Raw genomic sequence first — 26,466 nt, 5'->3', positions numbered from 1 at the left:
AATCCATTTTGTCATCATCATTAATGGCTGTATTCAAAAGCATTGGCCCATGGAGACCGCCACTTACCTGGTGGTGTCCAGAGAAGAGAAGCCACTGGGAGGACCCCCTTTCTACCCCCCCCCCCCCATCCCCCATCATGAATAAAGTATAATTTCAGACTAAATTGGTTGGGTCTCTGAACCAAGTCCATCGCATCAGTAGAGGCTACGCAGAGTTAACCCTCGCCTGCACACTGCCCCACTGTCTCAGTCGTTAGGGTTCCAGGTCATTGGTCATCTGGTTGATAAGGGTGATCCGTTGTGATGGGGATCGAATGAAAACTAGGGAGAGGGTTTGCAGGAAGTGTCAAATGGAGAGCTCAGAACTCTATTGTGTGTGTATTCTGTGATTAACAGATTAAGTATGATTGATGTTGAATGACTACTTTAGTATACAGACGCTCCCCTACTTACGAACATTCGAGTTACCAACAACGGTACATACGAACATGTCTGCGCGTACAGTATGTCGAAAAATGTTCGGTAAATTAGATTTTGTATGCGCGCCTTTTTTCGAGTAGTGCTTCTTTCCGCCGCTAATACCGACGCTTGCCGCTGTGAGAGCTCACCCAGCATTGGAGGCTCAGCAACGTGTCGAGGAGGAAGAGGAAGAAACGCCTGTCCCCATGAAGGAGGAAGTAACTTTTAAAGCCCATTCCAGCGACGACGAAGACCCTCTCATGATATAAAATCCTCCTCTTCCTCCTCCATCATCTCCTTAAGCATCGAGTACATCTTCCAAAAGTAAGTTAAACTTCATTTTATTTATCTTATTACGTACATGTACATACTGTGTGTGGCTCTCGCTCTCTCTCTCTAACATTGGTCAAGCACACTTATAATTGCCAAATCGTTGTAACATTTAAGAAACCACACCCTGTTGCTGTGTCTTTGTCCTGAACGCTGCAGTAGAATTCTGCACGGCGTGCATATTGTTGCAGCAGCTCGTTTTCTTACTGTTTGCTTATTGAGACGTGAACAGAGAAGACCGTTGTTGTTCTTCCTTTTTCCTGGAATGACTTTCTTTCATTTGACCTGCTCTTGGCAGCATATGGGAGTATATTTTTTTTACCACTTGTGCAAAATGGTGTCTTTACATAAGCTCTAGAAGGCCATCGTCCACAATTTCTTCCTTTGTCAAAATCAATGAGAATAATTCATTTTTCCTTTCTTACTGTGCTCAAAACATAATTGATAAAGTGTCACATTATAAAGTATTGTAGTTCCTTGGAAAAATATGGATTCCATCTCAAACAGAATGAGTTGACTGCCTATTTTATCAATGTTTTGATAAAAAAAAAATTCTTCCACACGGTCGTTTTTTTTCTATTAATTTCTATTAATGGCATTAAAAGAACATCTTTGGCTGCTTTATCCCATCTACTGGCAGGAGTCTCTTCTGCTGTCTATGCTATTAACCTGGTAGGCCGTGCTAATTGCTACGTCGTTTTAGCTCGACTGCCGAGTGGGAAGCGGCTCGCTACTCGTTCTGACCCCAGCGTTCGGGGGATGGGTAATTGAACAAGCTTTGGCCGTCAGAGCTGGTTAGCCTCACAGAAGTCCTGTCACTACTACGCTGACAATACAACCTGTTTACTCGCCAGACACCCTAGCAATTACCAGCTCCCCGGCTGAGGGGTGCCACGCCGGGGACCGGCAGATCAAGGCTGGAGGAAGGAGGGGTCTCATTAAGGTAGGGTAGCGGATGAACGATAAATCTGTGTGTGTGGCTAGGTGAGAGTGTGAAGGTTAAATTGTTTGGTTTGAGAGATTTGATGGTAAGGGTCTGTGAAAAGCCATTGGGACATGCACAACAGGACTGAAGACGAGATGAATTTAGTAAATGTACTACACGGAATTGATTTTTGTGCGTGCGTGTGTGTGTGTGTTTGTGTTATAGGGCCTTGGAAAATCAGCCTTTAAAATAGCCATTTAAAGAATTGGATCAATGAGGGAAAGAACTGTTTGGGGCAACGACTGCCTGTAGTGAATTTATAAAGGATTTTAGGCCCGCTGGGACCCGCGCATACATCTGGAAATACGAGTGTGTGGGATTGCTCATTGTGTGTGAAGGGATGTATGGAAAATGGTCCCGTCTCAACCCGATGCCACGACCTGGCTCCTGGCTCACGGGGACAGTGGGGCAGTGACACAAGCAGCAGCACGGGGCCCCTACAACACTACAATGCTTCTCAGTAGTCCAATACCCTCAATTTAAACATACTTACAATTTTCCTTTTTACAATGTAGGGTGAAGGCTTTAATGACCACTACCAGAGGACATAGTTTAAGAATTACACAACCTTACTGCTCAAACCTGCTATACTTTTACTTTTTAGCACATTTGTTGTGATTTAATCAAACTAAGCATTACTTCTTAGTAAGGATGGGCATAACTAATAATAACTAAGAATGTAACCGATGGTTCCATTTGTCCATTAACTGATTGTTAAGAACTCTGTTGATAGTATGGAATTTATTGTTGATGCTAATATGACCTCGTTATGATCAGATCCTCTGTAGACATGTTTATAACAGGATTGACAACCAACAGGTACTAAAAAAATGTAATTTAAAAAAACATCTATAAAAGCTCAATCCAAGCATTTGGTACATATTTCTCTCAATTTGCATTAAAAATATTCTCACTATATAATGTCCCCCCCCCCCCCCCATTTTTTAGCACTACGTCTACACACACGGCGTGGCAAGTGTCACTCTGGGAAATGAACATAGTCTGGTAATGATTAGTGTCTGGGACAAAAGGAGATGTTTTAATATAAAAGATTGCTCACCAGTTCAAAAGACGTATATAGAAGTCTTCAGCGGGTAGTTTCAAGTCTAATGGCTTGTAACTTTTGTATATTGAGAGTGACCAGAGAAGCATTGGGTTAGGGAGCCCGTACTGCTCGGACTAACTGTTGTCAAGATTTGTTCAAGTCCAACTGACTTCACTTTTCACCCAGGAGTATCTGACACTTTTTTCTTCGTTTTCTTTATTTTAACCGAATCAAAGGAGTACGCACGTGCATTATCTCTGCACTTTACCAGCAGGTTTATGATTTTTTTAACGTGTTGCATCCTCTTATCTTCATTCCCAGATACAGAAATTCTACTAGCTCTATGAATCTGTCTCCCCTTCAAACCACCAGCCGGGCTTTTCATCCCCTCCACCATAAGTCATCAGATACTCCTGGAAGCCATTCCCACCTGAAATCTCATCAACCCCCCCCCCCCAATCTGTCTTTCATCTCTCTCTTCCCTCAATCGCTCCATCACCTCATCCCTGGCTTCCTCGGTCATGGGAATGGCTGGAGTGAGAGTCAGCTACATGTGGAAGGAGTGCTGCTCCTCCTCGTCTACTTACACTGCACATCTACACGGATGGACTTGATGGCAGCCACCCCCACCCCGTTGTCGGCTTTGCAGTAGTAGCGACCCCCCTGCACCCTTTGGATGCCTTCAATGCGCAGCGTCTCGTTGTAGATGGACGTCTCCTGGAATTTATCGGAGGCGCTGCCGGCCGTCTTCGTCCATCGTACCTGAGGAGAGGAAGATGTCAGTTGAGGTTTTGTCAGGCCAACCAATAATGACTGATCAATAGAATACAGATCGATAAAGACTTTCAAAGTGTCTTTAAACTGGCATTTAATAATGGCAGAGACCATTTAAAGTATGACATTATGTCTCCATAGTTTAAAGATTTTTGTACTATTTATCCTGTTCAGGGTGAGTAGGAGACTATCGCAGCTGACTGGCAAGAGGCCAGGTACACCCTGGACGAGATGCCATTCCATTACAGGGAACATATAGACAAACTATTTATATTCACACTTATAGACAGTTTAAATACTTCAATCAATCTAATGTGTGTGTGTGTTTGGAATGTGTGGGAAAGGCAAAGATAAATCCATCACAGAGTTTATACATTTCAAACCACCCTCCATATAAGTAAAATCCGTGATATAGAAATATCCTAGTAAAATACTCCCTAGGAATGTTTTTTCAATTGCATTTATGTCACTTAGTTGTTTTTTTTAATTCATTTTTTTAATTTCATTAAATGTTTAAACATATATAATATGCATAACCCAAAAATATTTTACAGTACAGTTTAACAGTGGACTGATCACTTTGTGTTTACAGTACTGTTAACAACCCCATTTTGTCCAAACTAACACATTTGGCCTATCACCTCACAATAAGCATCAAATTAATGAAATTAAAATTAATCTGTTGCATTTGCTAGAAGGATTTCAGATGATGACATTAAATTGGATGCTAGCTGTGCGGATGACTTCCAGGTTGGACTTCTTCTTCTTTCAAATTTACACCATCTCAGAGTAAATTGGGTGCCGCCATCTATTGGTCAAGAATAGAATTACGCCCATCATAGACAAAATTATGAAGAAAATATAGTATAGTAGTTATATAATAATATATAATATAATAGTTATTATTACTGTACAAAAAAAATATGTGGGATGTTTTTTAACGGTTTCATTTTTTTAAATATAATTACCCAACGGAAATATATAAAATCTAAACTTTTTTTTGTTTATTTAGTTGTTTTTTGTGTTTTGCTTAAGCACCCTCCAATGTATGGAAGGAAATGACTGAAGTCATGAATGACACTTATATGAGCAGAAACGCTTGTGAACATGATCTAACGGGGGTAAAAAAGAAGATGGGATGAATATGAACTGGTCCTTCAATTATTAGTTTGTGTGACTCGCGGATTAATGTCCTTTCCTTATCACTCGTCGAGATGAAATCAGCCTCTGCCATCAAGTGGACATAGTCAGTGACACTAAGCACTGGAGCACTTGTGGTGTCCATGACACTCAGCTTGGACCCTTAATAGTGTTTGTGACAAACTCTATAAGGGTTGTCACGCTTGAATTACGCCATCAGCAGACATGAAGCATTCCCACGTCTAATCCACTACACAAACATACACTCATATACACGACAGACACTCATCGTGTTTGACTTTTATTCTTACTGAGTATTTGTATGTGAGTGTACATCCATTAATCCCTATTAAACCCTCTATCGGTTATCAACCTCTATGAGGCTTTCAGCCATGTTCTGTTGAGGAGGTCAAAGAGGATAATGGGCAAAAATCACTGCATGTACAGTGTGTGTGTCTGGTTAAAAAAAAATGGTGCTATGGATTAGTGGATTATCAGGGCCCATGCAAATGCTCCATGTCTGTTTATTCAGCTCTGTTTGGAGGAGGGATTTAGATCGGGGCACTCTGCCATTGATCAAACCGGTCAAGGTGAGCAATGACCCAAACTCTGCCTTGTCGTGCTTTAGTGACTCCACTTGGGATTCACGCTGTCTGTGCGTGTGGCTTTGTAAAAGGCAAAGTGTTAAAGTCCCTGTAGTAAATGTAGAAATATCTTTAAATGGATAGTTGACTCATTTAGTATAGTAAATTAAGTTGATATTTAGTCTATAATTAATTTGTTAACTCCATTATTTTTCATGTGCAATTAATACTTTCAAAAACACATTTTGCCACTTGCTGTCTACTGAAAATGACAGTTTGAGAACGTCACATGACCAAACCCAGAAAACAGGTGAGCCCTGATTGGTCGTTACCCTGATTTCTGAGCACCTGTGATGTCATTTTCGGCCAACAGCAAGTGGCAAGATGTGTTTTTGAAGGTATTAATTTGTACATGAAAAATCATGAAGTAAGCAAATGAATTCTAAGATAATGATTGTTCATGAAAAATAATTAAGTTAATATATGTCATGTCTGGGAAGATCTGGCTTTGGTTGAGGGCCCTGAGTGGGTTCCCGCCCTTCCGTGGTTTGACCAATCCGGGCCCTCAGCCACTTGTGCCTGGCCCCAGGTGTGGCTTGTTACCCAATTAGTGTGGGTGTATTTAGTTCCCGGGTGGTGACTGATCAGTCCGTGTGGGATCATTGCCGCTTGTCACGGTCACCCCCCGGAGTCTTGTCTGTCACGTTGATTTTGTATCTTTTCAATTCCTTGTTTATTTAATACTAACCAGTACCCTGGTTAGTGTTTGTTGTAAAATAAAGCACGCCAGTCTCGCCTGCACTCCTGCTGTGGTTCTCCTGCCTCCCTGCATTTTGTGTCCTCCACCTCACACGCCGACAGACACCACGCCGCTACGTGCACCACACCGTGACAATATATTAATTCTAGACAAAATATTTCCTTCTTTATTGCTGTAAATGGCAAAATGAGTCAAAAGCATCCCTTTAAAATTTGACATACCAAAGAGAAAAGTAGAATCATGAAAAAATAGAGCCAATCTCTCAGCTGTCGGACAGTGTGGGCATGTTCATTGAATACACAGAAAAAAAAACAGCCAGCTCGTCTCTTACCTGCCACTCAAATACGTCCCTTTGCGAACATTTGTGCTCAACTGTCTGTAGTGTGTGCTAAAGGCCGAATAACGTGTGCCGCCGTGTTTAACAAACAGTTACCATTCAATCACTTTTAAGGGAAGAATTTTGTCTGAGAGGCAGATGATGTGTAGACGATGAGCGCAACACTTTTGGGTGGTTGAGTGTGTGCATGTGTAACAAAGAGCAGGAATAAAAGCAAGCTTTAGACTGTAGTATATAAAACACGGCCGTCAACTGTGTGACGGGCAGAGAAAAGGGGAGCTGCGAGCTCCTCCACCGTGGAGGTGGATGAAGTGAAAATACAGTGGAGTGGTGAGGTGATAATGTGAATAAAAGAGATCTTGAATGTGATGCAGATGACAGGCAGCCGAGAAAGGAGCTTTTGTCAGCCTGTGACACCGACAGCTGAATGCCATCACCTACGCGCGCGCTCCCTCCTCGGACCCAAATCGCCGCGCCTCTTCTTGCTTTATTCGACAGAAGTGTGTGTGTGTGCGTGCGTGCGCGTAAGCCCCTTGTGGATGGATCCGTGTGGATATCTTTCACTGCTTTTTTTGCCCGCCTTCATCTGTTCAATATCTCGGCGGCTTCTTTCTTCCTTTGTCTTCTTTTACAGCAAAGTCCAACTCTCACTCCCTATAAGATCTTGACTTGAAATACATTCATTTGAATGATGCGCATTCCGATAGACAGCCACGTTTACATTCGTTGAGAGAGCCGCTTTTTTTTTTTTTCTTTTTTTTTCAAACTAGCGCTTCACTTTAAGGGCGCCATGTGCAGGTCCCCTGGGAAGAGGCTTGACATGAAATGCACTCTCTGTCTTCAGCTGAGTGTCATGCTGTCGGTGCACACATTCACCTTTCGATATGAAAATGTAAGCCTTGTCAGAACATCACACGGCGGAGAAGCAAGGGGAATTATTTATGTATTAAACAAAGTACAAACAGCCATCAATGTCCCATAATAGAACATGTATCCCAGACACCATATAAATGCAGCTGCAGTTCTTGAATTACATCTGCTGAATCAACAGGGCTATTTATTTATTTATTAAATTTTTACTTCGCAAGAAACAATAGCAGTTTAGCTACCTGTCTGACCTTTTTACCTTGACAAACTCAAATCATCAGATGTCCTTCAAAAAATAGAGTATATATAATCCTTTGGTGAAGGATAAGGAAATATATCGGTTGAGTTCTCACACTAATGTAAGAAATAATCATTGCAAACTTTAACATCATTATAAAGATAAAAATATGTGTTAGTCCAAATCCAACTAAATCCTTGGTTACATCTTACATAAGTGCATCAGAAAAGTTCCACAACTGGTATCACAAAAGACGAATTTGAAGCCTAAACTACAATCTAGAAGTTTTCGCCATCAGAGGCAAACGTTGTGGCCGGATAATGCTCACAATGCCCTGAGCATCCTACAGTTCCTGGCCGAGAAGACCGTCGCCGGCTGGAGCAACCTCCCTACTCACCCGGCATAGCCCTCTCCGTTATTTTTTTTTTCTCTTTCCCAAAATTCTAGGGGGTCATCCAGAGGACTCGGTTTGAAAATGCGGATGATGTCAAGACGGCTGTGATTCTAGGAGTGGAAGATGGAAGAGAAGCCCGAGAAAGTGCTTCAGACTCCAGGAGGACTACTTTGAAGGGGGAAATGTGCAGTTTGCAGTTTGGGTTTGAAATCTATATTTTGTGACACCTGTCCTGGAGCTTTTTCCAGACACACCTCGTATTATTGTTATCCTATGGAAATCATGTATCTTTATATTCTCAAATGTTTCATTAGTGTTACATGTCAGTGTAAAAAGATCCAACTTGATAAAGAGGCACTTCTCACTGTACTGTCAGCATTAGTTGTATTTGTGAGGGTGGGACTGTTTTGATGAGAGCATGGCGCCATCATGGCCACAATCAAAGTGCTCCTATAAGAAATGCATTAAAGAAGCAGCCGTGTAAAATTCACATTAGCGGTCACAGCTTGTGTGGTCATTACTGGATGCACATTAGAAAACCAACCATAATGTTTTACATGATTCATAGTCATAGGGAGACTTGCACTATATGTACCACCATTTTAACATCCACATCGCTTTTTAGCTGAGCATGTTAAAGAAGATACTGTATACTATAACGTCACTTATTTTAATAAAACCGTGATTCTTATGTGCCCACTTCATATTTTGAAAATATTAGAACGATTGTTGCAATGCTTTTGATTTTATGGATGTTGTAAGCTCCTCTTGGAGAAAAACCATCGCCAAAATGTATGTGCACATTTTTAGGGCATGCCCAGTTCATATTATGAAAATATTGAATATTATGGGCCTCAGAAGAAAACGTTTGGACACCGCTGGTCTACATTTAACCATCACTTCTCATATTGACTTTTATTTGAGTGCAGAAGCATACCTTTTATCATCCTTCTGTGTGTGTCTCACTCTTTGATTCCCCGTGACATTCTGTCCCAACATGTAAAAATATCTGTCTCGCCACACACAGAAACACACACACACACGCACAGCTTCTTGCCTGCTGATCTGTCTGAGAGCTGCTCACTTCCCTCATCAGAGTGACACATCACAACAGGATCCAGCAGATTTTGCCCAAGTGCTGTCAGACTTCTTTGGCCCGCTGTCCAAAGTGTAAGCTGTCAACACGACTAAACAACACATGAGAGGCCTGAGCAGTGAACTGCGTTGACTGTAGTGCAGAAAAGGGAGGCAAATAAAATATGGGTTTGACATCACTTGCTATCTGTCTTAATCACTTGGAATTTCACACACAATGAAGTCTGTTGGACCACTGGATGGCTGCCGCATGGTTGTGCTGTTATTAACTCATTCACTGCCATTGACGGCTATAGACGTCAAAAATTAATTTTTACTATTTCTATTAGTTTTTTTTTTTTTAAATCCATTACTTTTGCTAACAAGAATATGAAAACCTAGGAAAAAAAATATTGTAAATTTAGAACAGATATAAAATTTTTGATTAATCGTTAGTTAACTAGTGAAGTCATGTGATTAATTACAATTTTAAAAAAAATAATCGCCTGTAGGGCCTAATAAAAAAATAAAATAAAATAAGGGGCGTTTAATCGTAATTAATCGCATGATCATTTTATATCTGTTATTAATGTACAATAAAAAATATAGGTTTTCATAAAAAAAAATGAAAAGAAAAATTGTTAAACTAATAGAAATAGGTCACATTAATTTTTGACGTCTATAGGCGTCAATGGCAGTGAATGAGTTAATTCCCCCTTGTGCCTTAAGTCCATCTGGTTTGAAATTAACCTAACCACTTCAATCTAATCTAAATCACCAACTTGTACATAATCGGGTCATTTCTGCATATGTTGAACTCACAGGTTGTCAGAGTTGATCCCAAAATGAGATGAAATGCGGGAAGCCCTGATTTGGGTCTCGCGATCGCAGAACAGGATGGTAGGAAAAAGTTCAAAAACATGAAAAGTCACTCTGCTGACCTACAAGCCATATCTCAGACGTTTATTTATTTAGTACAGTTTAAGGTGTCACAAAAGCAAAATAAATAAATAAATACTTGCGTCAAAGTCACTGTTGTGCTTGAAGTTACAATTAAAGTCATTTTTTTATTAGAAATCTGTGTTTTTGATTAAACCAATGCATATTTTAGCGAGAAACAAATTCCTTTTTTTTCTGGTGAAAGAACAGAAGAATCTACACTTTCTTTTGATGCTTATATTATCACAAAACACAATTTTCTGTGGGCCTTGAAAGATCTGTCCAAATATTCAAAATTGGCTGACAAAATGCTTTAAAAATAGCTAGTGAATGTATTAATGTGCTCGATAAAAAAAATCCTTTGGACCACATATGATGGTGGTGCTGTCATTAATCCCCAAATGTGCCTTTCCCTTCACCCCTTAAATCCATTTGAATTGAAATTTCCCACACAAATATACATCTAACACAAAAATGCATGTTGGAACATAGAGATTTTCCACAAGGCAATGCTGTCATTAATCTCCAAATTTACACAATGAACGGCCACACCACTCAACCCTTCAGTACATAAAACTGGAAATTTCCCACACAAGGCTAAATGTGAAGGAAAAAAAAAAAGTCGCTTAAATCAGTGATATTTGCTATACTCTGATGCTGTCATTAAACCTCACATTTAAAAACAGTTACCAACCTTTCACACCTTCACTTCATCTGATTCCACGTGTAGTTGTTATTAAATCCCAAAATTTAATACATAAAAAAAAAAAAAGTCAGTTGGACATAATATATCAGAAATTGCAAATAAAACCGCAATTCAAACATGCCTAAAATTCATTTGACTGTGTGTGACCTAAACTGGATGCCTCCATGCAAGGTATGATGCTATTCAAGGATATATCGACAAAGTCAACGGGGGTCCATAGGGGTCGAAACCCTTGATCATCATTTAATCCGATTAGATACTGCATTTACATATCTGACAGAGTAATTAAAAGGTCGATAATCTACCAGCTTTGCAAATAATTGCCATGCAGAACAAATAATGGATCAAGACCAGGATCAGGAAGCAAATCCAGCGCTGACCACTGTCATTCCTTATCTTAATGTGCATCCAAATTCCAGTTGGTCTTTTATTTCATAATCCTCCATGTCCTCCACTGGTCTGTTGACTTTTCATGCTTATGTTGAGTGTTATGCAACATTTGAAAATGACTGCATTTTCCTGGTGTGTTAAAAAGTGAATGCTTTATACGCCCCTCACTAACCCATTATAAGCTTTGCTCTGCCTGTTGTCTACTTCTTCCTTTTATGCATTTGTTGATGTAACGCCAGCGGAGTCAACGATACAATGCTTTATCCATCCAGCTGGCTCGCTCACCGTGAATAGGCTTAAGATGGTAATCCTGTTATCAGGGAATACTACTTGGCGGCGGCGGCAGCGGCGCACGACCACACGCAGACACAAAAACACACACACACACACACACACAGAGCCTCAGAAATGCACAGACTATATGAAAGCACAGAGGCTGCATAATCTACTCGGAGTGAAGCATGAGAGCGGCAAATGAACACAGTCAGGAGTAAGACATACTGTAATAAAATGCATTGAATGAATGCAAGACGAGTGACATTTGGCTCTATTTTCAGCATAAATTCTGATGAGCGCAGGTCAGTGGATCTGCAAGACGGAGGGATGCACCACTGTGAGAGTGGTCATAGCTGACTTCAACCAAATGTGTTTGTGTCGAGTGAGCACGACTGCTGTAAACCCCGATTATTTGTGTGCCACCCAATCGGATGATTTGAAAAATATAATAATAATTTGGAGTATTTGATACATACAGTATTTATGAATGAAATCCGTTGCGTTAGATGTAGCAACTGTCTAAAATGTATTGTTTTATGTTTTTTTACAGCGCTTTATGGTCCCCAAAGTGCTATATAATTTCTCAATGCATTCCTGCAGGATGTAAATCGGGGTTCAGTGTCTTGCTGAAGGACCACCAGGGGTGAGGATCGAACCCACAACCTCATGGATGGGAGACGACCGCTCTACCACTGAGGCATGCCTGTGGCGGTGTTAGACGTGCTCTGAGTAGGTGTAGAGTTTACATTACTACGCCAGGCACATTTCTAAGACTCTCCTGCTGAGGCTCTGGACCGCTTGACAAAGAAGCTTGTACTTGTAGAGTCATCGGTTGCACTCTGAACTGATTACCAGCCAGTTGCATGGCACATATAGAAAACAACCATTTCACTCATTCACTGCCATAAATTAATTTAAAAAAATAATAATAAAATAAAAATAAAAATAAAAAAAAAAATATATATATATATATATATATATATATATTATTAAAAATTAGGGGCAAGAGGCAATTAAAATGTTTAATTGTAATTAATCTCATGATTTCACTAGTTAACTCACGATTAATCACAAATTTGACATCTGTTCTAAATGTACAACGAAAAAAATTCTAGGTTTTCATACTCTTGTTACAAAAGTGGAAAAAATATGTTAAACTAATAAAAATAGCTAAAATAATTTTTGGACGTTTATAGCCGTCAACGGCAGTGAATAAAAAAATAAAAAAATTTAAAAAAAAGAGAATTATAAAAAATTCGGGGCATCAGGCGATTAAAGTTTGTAATTGTAATTAATCACATGACTTCACTAGTTAACTTGCGATTGATCACAAATGTCATATCTGTTCTAAATGTACAATAAAAAAAATCTAGGTTTTCATACTCTTGTTACTAGTTGTTACAAAAGTGGAAAAAAAGCGTTAAACTAATAAAAATAGTTAAAATAAAATGTTGTCGTGTATAGCCGTCAATGGCAATGAATGAAAATTATTTTAAAAAATTGCAAACTGATGTATTTTCCCCTCTCAAAGTTACAGAATAATGTATGTTAGATTAATACATTTTAATCATGTGCAACTAATGTAAATGTTCATATATGTAGATACAATTATGGAAGCTTGTGCATTTAAAAGCAAAGCTATCAAAAAACAACAATAAACCCAGGCATGTACAAAAAGAAGAGAAATGAGACAGCCCTTAACCTGCGTGGTCTGCTTATAACCAGTTTTGTAGCTCACAAATGACCAAACAAAGCATTTGAGACGACAATTTCATTCCATTTACTTTACAAAAATTAATAAAAAGGATAATATTGGACACATTTGGGATGGTATTGGAAGGCATTGAAAATGCAAAATGACATATGACCAAGATTCTACAACAAAGCACGTCACTAAATAATGATGAAAGTCCAGTTCTGCAAGCCACTTCAGTCAACGTGTAAACCACGCCTGTAGATGCCACCTCTATTTTTCCAAGAGGATGCTGATTGGTCCAGGATCGTCTTGAACCTTGACATTGGTGGACTTGTGAAATGATAAATGTGCATTCTTCCAAATCCATCTTTTAAGGAGAGTAAGACAAGTTTGCCATGTGGAGTGAAGGTGGGGCCGCACAACGCTCAATAAAACTGACTCATTGATATTGAACACGCCTTCCTTCTCTTTAACCTTGTCATCCAATATGAATGACTGCATTGGTCTTGCTGCTAGAGTAATTTGATTCCCAAGCTGTGATAACATTACAGGAAACAGAGGAATCATCAGGTTTTAAGGATGATGCAATATCTTGACACATTGCCAACTTTTTTTTGTGGAATTACAACGTGTTTTACTCTCTTGGTCCGTTGTTTTTGACAGTGATATGTCGACTGTGCGGCAGACACAACCAATGATCCACCATGGTGCCAAATTAAGCCTTATGTTTGTATAGATGGACAGACTGTCTGCGAATGCATAAAAAAAAATAAAAAGTTTTGCTTTACAATGGAGACTTTCTGTGATTTTTAAATGTCATGCTACGTTTGGTTTCAATGTAAACTCCACACAAAAAAGCCACAAGTCTTTGTTTTTTTTTTTTTTTACTTTGCGGCACGGACATTCATAGCACAATTTTATTTAAACCTTAGATAGGGACCTTTGCATATATACAGTATATATATATATATATATATATATATATATATATATATATATATATATATATATATATATATATATATATATATATATATATATATATTCAGCATTTATTCATATATATTTTTCATTGCTTCATGAGCAAATTAATTTATTTCTGTCTCTCTATGTATCAAGCAGTCAAGGAAGCCTTTGCCAAGGCTGTGCATCTCACACTTTAACACCTTCACCAACACATTTTAAGAAGTTGTACTTGTGATCTGTCAATTTAAATTGAAGTGTGACGTAAAAAAAAAAAAAAAAAGTATAAGAAGATGCGGAGCAAATTGTGTATTTTTAAATCTCCCTAATGAGGTGTTGCATAAGTGATTAGAGGTACTGCACAGAGACATATGCTTAAGGCCAAATGTGCTCAAATCCAGTGAGGTCAGCAGAGGGGGCGGGGTCAATGAATTTTGAGCATCCGATAATTGGAACTTGTCAACAATTCGAGACTAGAAAAGATTAAAAGTGAAGTTAGGGTGACTTCTGAGCATTACAATTTAAAGTTTAGTTAGCAGAATAAATAAATAAAAATCAACTGAGCTTAGAAAATAAACACATGAGCTATTATCAACTTGCATCCTCTTCCTGCGTTTACTCAAATACTGTATAACATTAAGACTGATAGGGGGGAAAAGTCATTGTGAGGCGATTGTAGAGTTGGCACACAGTATGCAGTACAGTTTATAATGTTTCTTGCTTAGCTGCTTATAGTTACTTAAAACATAGTGCACAAGAAAAACTTTAGTTAAAGAACCAAATGTTCCTTCATTAGGACATTATTATCCGAACCCATGTAGCTGTCTACTTAATTTCCATCACACCAGCTCCCAATCAAATGTGAAGCTCATAAAAGAAGACAAACAAAATAAAGATTTTTTTGGAATTGCCCTAAAAAAAAAACACTTTTCCCACATGACTAAAAGGGTAAAGTTAAGCTTCATAATGATGAACCTTCACAAAAACATCCCAAGCAATTGTGAACAAGCTTTTCGTGTACAAAATATGCAGCAGATGTTCTACCTTTGCCCAGCTGCTTATTATTTCTCTTGGAAGCACAGAACCCTGGCGGACCTTTATTCATTGACGTCACGGATGTATTTTTACCAGTTCACGAGTTTGAAAAACTCATCTGAGGTCGAACACGCAACGGCAAACATAATGGACATATTTTGCCAGCCCGCCTTCTCAACTTGGCTCCTTCCACCAGCTTATTAGTCTTTCGCACTGAGCACAATTCATCATAAGCACTTTGCTCTTGTAAAACTTGTTCATCACATCTTTGTGTATGCAGAGCCACTAAAGCAGTCCAGTTCAGTTAGGTTCACATCAATGAATCTTGACCAGGCTTGCATTTGCACTGCGGGATGCTGATAGCGGCATTAGCTACATAAATAGCGTGACATCATTGCAGCACGTCAGCGTGGAATTGGCCAATTAAACTAATAGGATAAATGTGACACAATGCAATGCTAGATGTTTTTCCAAAAACAAGACAAGAGGCATAATTTCCTCTTAGCATTGCAATAAAGTCAGTTTTAAATGACACTGTCTACGTACAGTTATGCTCATATTTAATTTCATTGTAAATAAGGATGTTCAATGCCACTTTACGTTCTCCTAATAGTATCTCGTATCCTGCCAAAAGCACAATCCATTGGTGCCTTGAGATACAAGTTTGATTAAACTCAAATCATCTTTCTCTATAGAACACCTGTGTCAAACTCTAGGGGCTAGATCGGGCCCGCCACATCATTTTATGTGGCCCATGAATGCAAATCATGTGCAAACTTCCATGATCCTTGCTAAAAATCAGTGTTTTCTTCTTCTTCTTCTTTTTTTTTGTGCTTCAATCCAATGGACATCATGCTGCTCCTTCTGGTGTGCGCTGTTCTCAGGAATTTTTTGTATTTTTTGAGTGTATAAAGTGTGTGGTGAGTTCCAGCCTTAAAACATACTTGACAGAAAACATCAACTGAGAGTGTCAACAAACATCTTGAAGCCGCGTGTTAAGTGTTTACTATTAGCATTATTAGCTAAATTGACAAAAGCAAAGCTACAGTAGGCTATGTGATTTTTTTTATTTTTTAATACACAATATGTAATTCTCTTTCTTAATTTGAGAGTTAACTTTGACTGGCAGTGGCACTAAACATCTTGAAGCCGCTTTATAGAGTGCTAAGTGTTTACTATTAGCATTATTAGCTAAATTGACAAAGGCAAAGCTACAGTAGACTATGTGATTTTTTTATTTTTTAATACACAATATGTTATTCTCTCTCTTAATTTGCGAGTTAACTTTGACTGGCAGTGGCAATAAACATCTTGAAGCCGCTTTTTGGAGTGTTAAGTCTTTACTATTAGCATTATTAGCTAAATTGACAAAAGCAAAGCTACAGTAGGCTATGTGATTTTTTTATTTTTCAATACACAATATGTAATTATCTCTCTTAATTTGAGCGTTACCTTTTGACTGGCAGTGGCAATAAACATCTTGAAACTGCTTTTTTTGTTTTTAGAAGTATTCACAATTTGCTGCTGTTTTTTGTTTTGCAGGGCACTGAGTTCACTGCCACCATTCAACACTTGTTTCTAAAATGTTGTTGTGACTGTTTTAGTGTCCACTATATCTCTATTCCCCATCATCTCCCTGTCATTCCCTCCATCCAGTCATAGGCCAAGCTTGTGACCTTGTTTGTGTCCAAGTCATGTAGCCACTCGGTGACTGCGCCGCCTCACGCTGCCACCCGATCAGGCGGCTCTCATCCTCGCCATCGATCGCCCTCCACTCGCCCCTCAAGGACGGAAATCCAAACCCACATTCCAAACTGCGGCCCTCATCACACAGGCCCCCTCTTTTGTCTCTGCCTCGCCACTTTTCTCTTTTATGGTTAGATCCACCTACCCTCCGCACACACGCACACACAGCGAGCTCAAGGTTGCAGTGACCAGCAGATCCATGAATAAATAATAAAGTGGGTAGGAATCACTTTCAGAAAAGCCATTTACTGTCCTATTGTGTTCTTGAAGAGGTGATGTGAGTGGGTGTCTGTGTGTGTGTGTGTGTGTGTGTGTGTGTGTGTGTGTGCACGTGTGTGTAACAAAAGGTTGCTGAGTGAGACTAGAACGTTTTGTTAACTAAAAGCTTCGCTGCCCTGGGAGTTCACTTAAGTGATGCAAAAATCACCTTTGTGTTGACCTCGCCTCTTTATTACATCATGTATTCTTTCTTCCATCTTTTGTTCTTTAATCACTCTTTCTGGCCATCACCTCTACTGCCGTTCCGCCTTTCTTTCCTCCATCTATCTCTTCAATCTTCAATCTCATCTCTTCCTTCTTTCCTACATCCTACTTTAACTCTTTCCTACATGTCCACCCTTCCTTGAATATGTTTCTTCTTTCCTTGCAGTCTGATATTGGTCTTGATATATTATTAGTATTTTTTTTTTTTTGAACTTATTGACCAATCTAAAAATGTGTTAAAAATGGAATGTTGTCTTTGATGATGCAATGGTAATGGTTGAACAAAAATTGTGTTTTTGGAGTCTCCTGAAAAGTGACCATTTTGGAGGCACAAGGTTTTGGCCCGACGCCAGCGACAAGAACAAAATATTCATGATGTTTTTTTCTCAGTTGTCTTGTCAGTGTACTTTACTAAAGTGAGCAGTGATGACTAGATGTATAGACCGTTGCAGTTGGTCTGAAGTGAAGCACAGCAATAAAAGCGAGAGAAAGTCTACAAGTGGATCAAAAATGACGATAGGGGATGAAGAAGAATTAGTAGCGCTCGACATGACAGAGGAGAGGAAAAGTAAGAGGAAACCAGCAGAAAAGAGGCAAAAACAAAGACTTTAAAGTAAGAAACTTATCCGCAGTGAAGAACTACATTAAAATGTGAAACAAAAAGAAGATGTGTGGCCGAAAAGAGAAGTGATCAGATTGCTCTGCATTTGTTCAGAGCTCCCTTTTCAATCTCATCTAGCTCAGGCCAAGGTAAACAATCGCTCCTGATAAAGGACTGGACAAATCCTCAATCAGCCTCATTCTGGCCCAAGCAGATTTCTATTGGGCCGCCCGCACCTGCCTAAATTGGATCCTCCTTGTGAGGGAAGAGTGAAAGCTATCTTGGTCAGAGAAGGCATGGCTTGAAAAGCACCCAAAAAAAAAAAAGACTCTTAATCAGGACATCTTATGATCTTAAATGGAGCGAGCCATTAAACATGCCACATTGTCATTCCAAAGCCAGAGGATATGGATAAAAGATTCTTGGATGAAATGAAACCACTTATCTAATAAATTAACTACAACGCTCTTAAGATTCTGCGTGGCGCCTTCATCAATAAATTCATTTAAATGTTGTCGGCTCAAATTTGTTGGTGTATTGTCTCTCTGATGGCTGCATACAGAGAGAATTATGAGGACGCTCTTGATAAACTGGAATGTAGTCATAAATAATAAAGCAGCCAGAATAGACCGTGAGCACCCACAGGCAAATACAAACTTCTGGTAAGAGGAAGGGAAAAAAGACATCATAAGCTCAACTTTATGTAACTTTTGGGGCTGTTTTTAATATATATTTTCTACTTTTTGATCCGGTGAATCCTTGAAATTCTTTATGCATACACCTTTTCCAATTTTTTTTAATTTTAATGATTTTAAGATAATTTTTTCAGGTTTTCCAACACACTGAGATCTGCACTAAATTTGACTAGTTTGACTAGTTGAGACTTCATTACAAAAAAATTATAAATTGTTTATGAAGCAGATTGAACACCATTTAATGACATAAGAAACTGCTAGCGATCATCAAAACAGTACGAGAATTTGACTAACTTTGAAGTGCGGGCATTTTTCTTTGACACACCCCTGGTGTTCACACCCACAACGGCGCAAAGCTCCCATTTACAGTATAATGGTGCACATCTGCAAAATATAAAAAAAAAAGGTAACTGCATCCATATGCAAAGTTGCTGTCTACTTGTGATGGGCACCGATTTAGCAATCTAAGACTGAGACAAGCCAAGACCAAGACCAAGACCGAGATCAAAAACAAGCTAAAAAAAACTAGCTATGACAAAAAAATGACAAGGTTGACCAGGTAAAAAGCAGTTTCGTATCAATTTTAATTTTCTTGAAAATGCATGTGACAGTGAAAAACACCATGTCTGCAACTCTTTCATAAAGCGCCACATTTAATTTAAAACTAAGGAGCGAAAAAGTAGGCAATTTATGGGCGTTGGCATCAGCTAAGGCCAACGTATAAAACATGTCTGTTAAAAAAAATATTCCATAAGATACTGTAGCTAGAAGAAAAAAAAAGAGACAGTGGCGGCGGCTCATGTGACGCGGATCACATGATCAATACAGCTGATGGAGTGCGGTGGGAAGGCAATATGCCCAAAGGGAGACAATTGAGAATGCTGCAGTGTGCTTATCCTACACACAAGACTGGCACAAAGGTCAGCATAACTACTTATCACTTCAAGTTTCTAAGTTTCTTTTCGATAGGCCACTTTTTTTTATGTGGTGTAGCGCTCAGTGGAAAATGAACAAAATGCGTCTTATAGAGAGATTATAGAAATAGTTGCATTTACTGAGTTAAAGTAGAATTCATGTGTATTTTTCACCATTATGAACCCCTTTTTGCTCCTTTCCTCTTTCCTCCTGTGATCTTGCATCGTTCAATTTTAGCTACCTGGTCTTATCTTTTGTGATCGGCTGTTTTGCTGGTTGTGTGTGCGTTCACATTATCATCGGGCATTAGTGATCGCAGCATGCTCGTCCCGACGTGGTTGATGTTCACATTGTATTTTACACATATATATAAGACAAGAAACAAAACAACAAGTGCCTATAAAAGCAATAATAAAAATGTCTCTTATCCCCTGTGGTTACCTGTAATCCCCCCTATATTGTTTTATCCGCTTATATGTCGAAGATTTAATCATGCGGTTTTCATTGTCGCAGCCCCCAAGGTTTCCTGTCTGGAAATGTGTGTGGAAATATGTGTGCATACATACTGTAAGTTTCTTTGTCATACACATTCTAAAGGCTTGTACTGATATGCAGATAGCAAAATCAATAAACAACTGTCATTATGAATCATTTTACATTTATTTTTACATGTAATTGATATCGGATTGGTTGCCCTGTTCATATTGTACAGGGAATTCAGATTCTTACCTGCGCAATAGTAGATGGCACTTCCTGTTCTGTTTTTATACACAGTAAATTCTGTAGTGTAAATTTGATTGAATTTGATGACAATTTAGATAGGGACCAAATATACTCAGTTTTAGAGTAAACTAAGATTTACACCAGGAAGAGAGTGAAATTTAATTAAAAATTAAAAAAAATAATTTGTGTGCACTTTGTACATATAAACATCAACAGAAGTAGAACAAGGAGTAAACACACAAGCACTGTTTTATTCATGTTGACGTGATGCTAGTGGACACGTACCCGTGAGGAACACTGCTTTTCTCACCCAACACACACCCACACAAAACACACAAGCCTTCTCTGCAAGCTCTCTCTCTCTCTCTCACACACACACACACACACACACACGCACACACACAGGAGTTCACCACAGGACACCAGATGTTTCCAGCAACATCTCCTATTTGCTCTCATTCCTCATTTTGCCCCTCAGAAAGCCAGGTTGTTGTTTTCTTCCCTCTCTCTTAACAACGGTGGTTTGTTTGTCACAAGGCAATTTTCACAGATTCTTCACTAAACTTAGTCGACGGGTGTAGCACGCACCATGGCAGGAACCATTTAAACCTAAGGGCAGATGTGTTTCTAAAAAAAAAAAGAAGTAACACACGCATTTTGTTACACTGAAGTCAGTCTGCGTGCATGAAATGTTCCAGAGAGGTAACACAAACAAATTCTTTCCAATCGGAATTCCCTTCGGAAAGAAAAAGCTGTGACAAAATCCGCCAGTTATTCCAAGCAACACTTTAGGATAAGAAAGTCATCTGTTGCCGGGGGCAGTGTGTCTAAGGGTGCTAATTGCTTGTGATGCTGAGTCATACATGTGTGAAAGACTTTCCTTGTCCGTGGCTTCATCAGTGGATGCTAGTATGAGACACTTTAATGATGTCCAACTTTTTCAGATGATGAAAATCGAAAACATTTTTGCGAACAAAGAGAGGTAAAACGACCAATATGGTTGTTTATTGTTGGGGAAAACAAAAGTGTTAAAAAAAATCAAAATTACTGAAACTGCATTTTACATTTACAAACCTAACTATAATTATCGCGAAAATTTCCATTTTTTTTTGTCTTTGGCAAATAATTAAACAAGCCTTTGGGGTTGATTATAAACGTGATTTTAAATTAAATTTATCTGTGTTAACCGGAAAAAGGAAGGTCGAACAGTTGTCTGGAAGGTGTGGTCCTTTTACTGTGTGTCACGTAGAAGTGACATCACCTAGTGGCAACCAATAAAAAAGTGCCACCAGATGGCGTCGTTCCTATAGGTAACAGCCGTGCTTGCGGCTGCATGGCTTCCTACCTCAGCCCGAATTGCGACGCTACTTAACTCATTCACTGACATTGATGGTTATAAACATGCGATTAAAAACTTTAATCGCCTTACACCCCGAATTTTTAATCTTTTTAAAATATATATTTTTTACTCATTAACTGCCATTGACGACTATAAACGTCAAAAAAGCATTTCTATTAGTTTAACATTCTTTTCCCCCACTTTTGTTAACAAGAGTATGAAAACCTAGAATTTTTTATTGTACATTTAAAATTTGTGAAAAATCGTGAGTTAACTATTGAAGTCGTGCGATTAATTATAATTTTAAAAAATTATTTCCTCTTGCCCCTAATTTTTAATCATCTTTTTTTTTATGAATTTTTGGCAGTGAATAAGTTAACAAATCTCCGACAAATCTACTTTAGAAGTTGGAAACTTAGCAAACAAAGGACAGAAAATGAAGCCAACCTAGCTTTAGTATAGACTTTAGCGTTGCGATACATCTAATGTTAGAAGCAGTATACTTACAGCACTAACTAAACTAAAAAACACAAAATAAAAACCTGACTATAATGAACAAAGAATTCCCTCCATTGTTTTTCTTCTGTTCAGAATCACAAATGCGCTCAAGCTTATCCAAGCTGAATGTAGGTCAAATGCAGACGACTACCCTTGGTTTGGTCATCTCTTAACTAAATACCATCTAAATTCATAAAGACAAACATTCACACAAACACTTATACCTAGTCACCGTTCGATCACATACTGATATCTGTCCACTACACTATCAACAACGACAACGAATCACGCTAAAACCAATTAAAAGAGACTTCTGAGTCCACCTTGCTTTCCAAATATCCAAAAACATTAGGCCTGTTTACTAATATAGCGCTCTTCAAGAGCTCAAATGGAAACTAGGAACAAAAATACCCCGCAAAAAAGCTGGGCAGTACATATGACAGTTTATAGTCTGATTTAATTTGATTCTGTAGAGGGTTTTTTTCTTTGTCCCTTTGGCTGTCTTTTTTCCATTAGTTATAGTTGTTGTTTGTTTTTGTTTTGTTTTTCCTATGGAAACTTCAGACTGAACTTCAAGCCATGTGGATTCTGTGCTTCTCCACTATCACTGTCAAGTGATCATTTGGGGTGACATGTCATCTGCTAGTGTTGCTCCAATTTGTTTTTCAGAAGTCAACAGTCCGAAGCCATCTACAAGAAAATTCCTGAGCACTTCATGCTTCCCTCTGCTGAAAGCTAAATACTTTGTATAGATCTGATTTATCTTCCAGCAGGACTTGGTACCAAAAGCTGGTTCAATGACCATAGTTTTACTAAGTTTGATTGGCCAACAAGTTCTCCTTGACCTGAGCACCATAGAAAATCAAATAAGAGGAAGATGACAGACAGCAGACCCAACAATGCAGATACCTGAAGGCAGATTCCTTTACACCTACGCAGTGCCACAGGCTGATGACCTTCACGCCACGGCGCAATAATGCAGTAACTCATGCATAGAAATGAACATATGTTTCAGAAGCCTGGTATTTGTGCTTAAAGAATCCTTTTTTTGGACTGATCTTATGTGATATTCAAATTTTCTGAGACACTTTTTTATCTGTTAGCTATAGTCATCAAAATGACGAGACATAAAAGCTTTAAATATCTACGTGGTGTATGTAAAATAATATTTCCACTTTCTGAAATGACCTTTAAAAAATATTGAACATTTTCATGATATTACATTTTATTTTAGCAATTTGCATAGTGTTTGTTCATTCTCAGCTCTAATTCGCTTTTATCTTTGCATGTTCTGAGTGCCACGTTCTCTAATTTAACTTTGGAATTAATCAAAAATAATTAGCATAATTATTATTATGTGTTAAGTTTTGGTATAATTCCATTTGCATGATACCAACGTTTTGAAAATAGGGTAAAGATTAAGGAAGTCATTAAGTTTTCGGTCCATCTTTCACAACTTTAAACTTCCTTGCATCTGCTTATATGCACCAAATATTTGACCTTTTAAAGGGAAATATTAGTACGGTCTATGCATATTGCAGCTCGTCATTTAGAGTCAATTCTGATCTATTGACTTACAGTAGGAAAAGTGGTGAGAAGAAAATTGGCCGGCGAACATTCATCTCAAAAGAGTACAAGGTTGTGGAGATGCCGCAGTACAAGGCGAGCTTTAAGTGGATGTTTTGTGTGTGCTTGTAACGTTTATTGTGAGCCGTCTTTGAATGGAAGCCAACATGTGCGACCCATAAAGCCGCTTCATAAATTAATTTGTTCTTCTTCACTTCTCGCCAGCTTGGCTTTAAAAAGTCGGGGGAACGTTTCAAGCGAAGCGGCAAAGTGGATAGAGAGAATCTCACTGTAGCTTGTCACGAGGATTCGCTTTTGTCTTAAACACTTTTAGCTGTGTGAAAACATATGGAGGATGATGAGAGGGGAAATGCTGTAGGCTTCAGTGTCCACCCGAAAAGTCAAAGATTTGGAAGAGGAGAAGGGGTGCGCTGACAGATTATCCGGACCAGTACATGTTTTGCCAGTAGTGTTTTTGCCGCCAATATGCTAACATCGCCGAGGTGATGTTTATCCCAAAAGCTACACAACCCCAATGTTAACACAAGGTGCTGATGTGTCCTAATAACAGCAAAAACTTCACCAGGCCTGAGGCTTTGCTATAATTTATCATGAAAAACAGCACTAATGTGTAAACAACATGGGAAATGTCGTTTGTCATGAAATCCAGCCATGAAGTTTTCTCAAGATCACCTGTGACATTAAAAAGACTCAACAAAGCAAACCCTTTGGTGACAATATGCAGACATCTGCATTTACAGCGATAACAAGGCCACACGGGGAGTCAAGTGAAAAAATGTCCTGATAATAATGTTGTATTATGTTATGAAAATATGCCACCATTACTTTAAACATAGTATTCAGATTAATATTGTGCTTGTGTAAATGACAGTGCCTAATAGATCAAGTAACGACCGTCACGGCTCGCCTGTTTTCTGGGATAGGTCATGAGATTTTTGCAAGCTGAGCCGTGATTGGTCATTAACTGAGCCCTGATAAACTGTGATGTCATTATCGGTTGACAACAACTGTCAAAATAGCCGCCTCACCTGAGATGGCGGGTTTTGCTGCTTAATTCATATGGTAAATGGACTCCTTTTTTTTAATATAGCGCTTTGTCTACACCATATGGTGCCCAAAGCGCTCTACAATGCCTCCCATTCACCCATTCACACACCAAATGCAAAATGGTGTTCAGTGTCTTGCTCAAGGGCACTTCGACATGGTCACCATGGGAGAGGATCAAACGCACAACCTCACGAATGAGAGACGACCACTCTATCACTGAGCCATGCCCCCCCCCCCCCCCCCATATACAATACATATTCCACTAAGAAAATATGAATCAGAATGCCGCGTTTGTATTAGTGGGGGCTCATAGGTCATATATTTGTAAAACATTTTTTTGACTCAACTTCCCTTTGAGAACCCATTGAGATCCACAGGTGGTGATTTACACAAAACAATTATCAGTGTCCATTTGCCAAATGTTAAAATCCTTACTTGACATTCAAAGGCCTCCCAAGAAGTGTATGCAATTGCCCCAAAACAAGAACTTGAAAACGAGCAGCAGATGCCGGAACTTACCTGTGGTCTCGGGTGTCCTTTCACGATACACTGAAGCACGAGCGTGTCTCCCTCTTTGATGGTGTAGATCCTCTCGCTGATGTTATCGTCCTTGACGTTGCACGCGGCGCCCGAGTGCACAATCTGGGCATTGGCAGGAGCTGTGGTGCGTGCACGGGTGGCGACACAGACAGACCATAGGAAGAAGGGGGAAGAAAAAGCATATTACGTAATCAGTAAGAGCTCTGAAGCGGGAAAAGGTCAAGAACTTTAACTGGTGATTTATCAATACGTCACACAGAAAATACAAAAAAAAATGGAATGGAAATTCGAACTGTATAAAAAGAGTAGAAATAAGGAAGAACTCGTATTTTTGTCCACAGGTCTGATAACTAACTTTAGGGCGATGAGTAGCTGTGTAGGCAGTGTGAAAGAATGACCACTGCTATTATACAGTCGAACCCTGACGTAGGTGAATTGGAATCACCATGGTAATAGAAGCGATATGATATCTCCTTGCTGTCTACCGTGGAAAGGATTTTGCTAAGCAGTCTTAATCTTAGAACAGTATAACACAATGAATAATACATAATTTGTCATATTTATTGCCTGACAGACATATCACATTATTCTACTTTCAAATTCAAACAGACGCCTTTTCATATACGGCACATTAGAGCATTACACCGAACGCTGAAATCGGCAATGCAACACATACAGATCTGCACATGGTGATTTTTATTTTTTTTTCAAATGGACTTCATTACTAATGTATACCCCCAAGGTTTCCAGTGACCTATGAAGCGCCCTGGCTTGCGAGCAATTAGCATCAACTGTCCTCACCCCCCCCTGTGACGAGGGGAGATAGAAGAGAGGAGGGGGGCCAGACGCAGTCTAACAGCAGGCAAGAGAGGAGCGTTAAAACCCCCGGGAGAGTCGCGGGAGTCGGGACAGCACAATGATGTGATTAGAATCGATTCACGCCGAGAACAAATCCTCACGGTGCTCAACAACTGTTATCACTGAACAGACAGCAAGCGAGTGGGCGGCCTTTTCACCTTACAACTTCAGCTCACATCAGGTATAATGCCGCAGCTCATCTCGAGTTCAAGATTTGAGTTCATCAGCTTTTCTAACTCGGATGAACACAAAAAGTCAAGACAATCCTCTTTAATCTAGGCCCTCTTTATTGCAAGTGGGTCTAGTAAGTAAGAATTTATCAGAAAATGTGATTTTTTTTGTCTCCCACCGATATCAATTACCGATACCACTAGTACTTTTGATACATAAAATTTACCTAAAAAAATGATCACAGATCATTTTCTTTCATATCGCTTCAGTC

General features: G+C 39.1%; 1 protein-coding gene across 3 annotated transcripts in view; it reads right to left on the bottom strand.

Moving 5' to 3' along the window:
• Positions 1-26,466, bottom strand: part of mdga1 (MAM domain containing glycosylphosphatidylinositol anchor 1) — a 173,729-nt gene that overhangs the window by 95,586 nt on the left and 51,677 nt on the right. For all 3 annotated transcript variants that reach the window (XM_077564192.1, XM_077564194.1, XM_077564193.1), the window contains 2 exons: positions 25,146-25,285; positions 3,407-3,581 (listed from right to left, as the gene is read on the bottom strand). In XM_077564192.1, the coding sequence (XP_077420318.1) occupies positions 3,407-3,581; positions 25,146-25,285 (315 nt within the window). The remainder of the gene's footprint in view (positions 1-3,406; positions 3,582-25,145; positions 25,286-26,466) is intronic.

The sequence above is a fragment of the Vanacampus margaritifer genome, chromosome 4, assembly GCF_051991255.1.
Source record: "Vanacampus margaritifer isolate UIUO_Vmar chromosome 4, RoL_Vmar_1.0, whole genome shotgun sequence".
Taxonomy (NCBI): domain Eukaryota; kingdom Metazoa; phylum Chordata; class Actinopteri; order Syngnathiformes; family Syngnathidae; genus Vanacampus; species Vanacampus margaritifer.
This window is presented reverse-complemented; position numbering and strand designations above follow the sequence as displayed.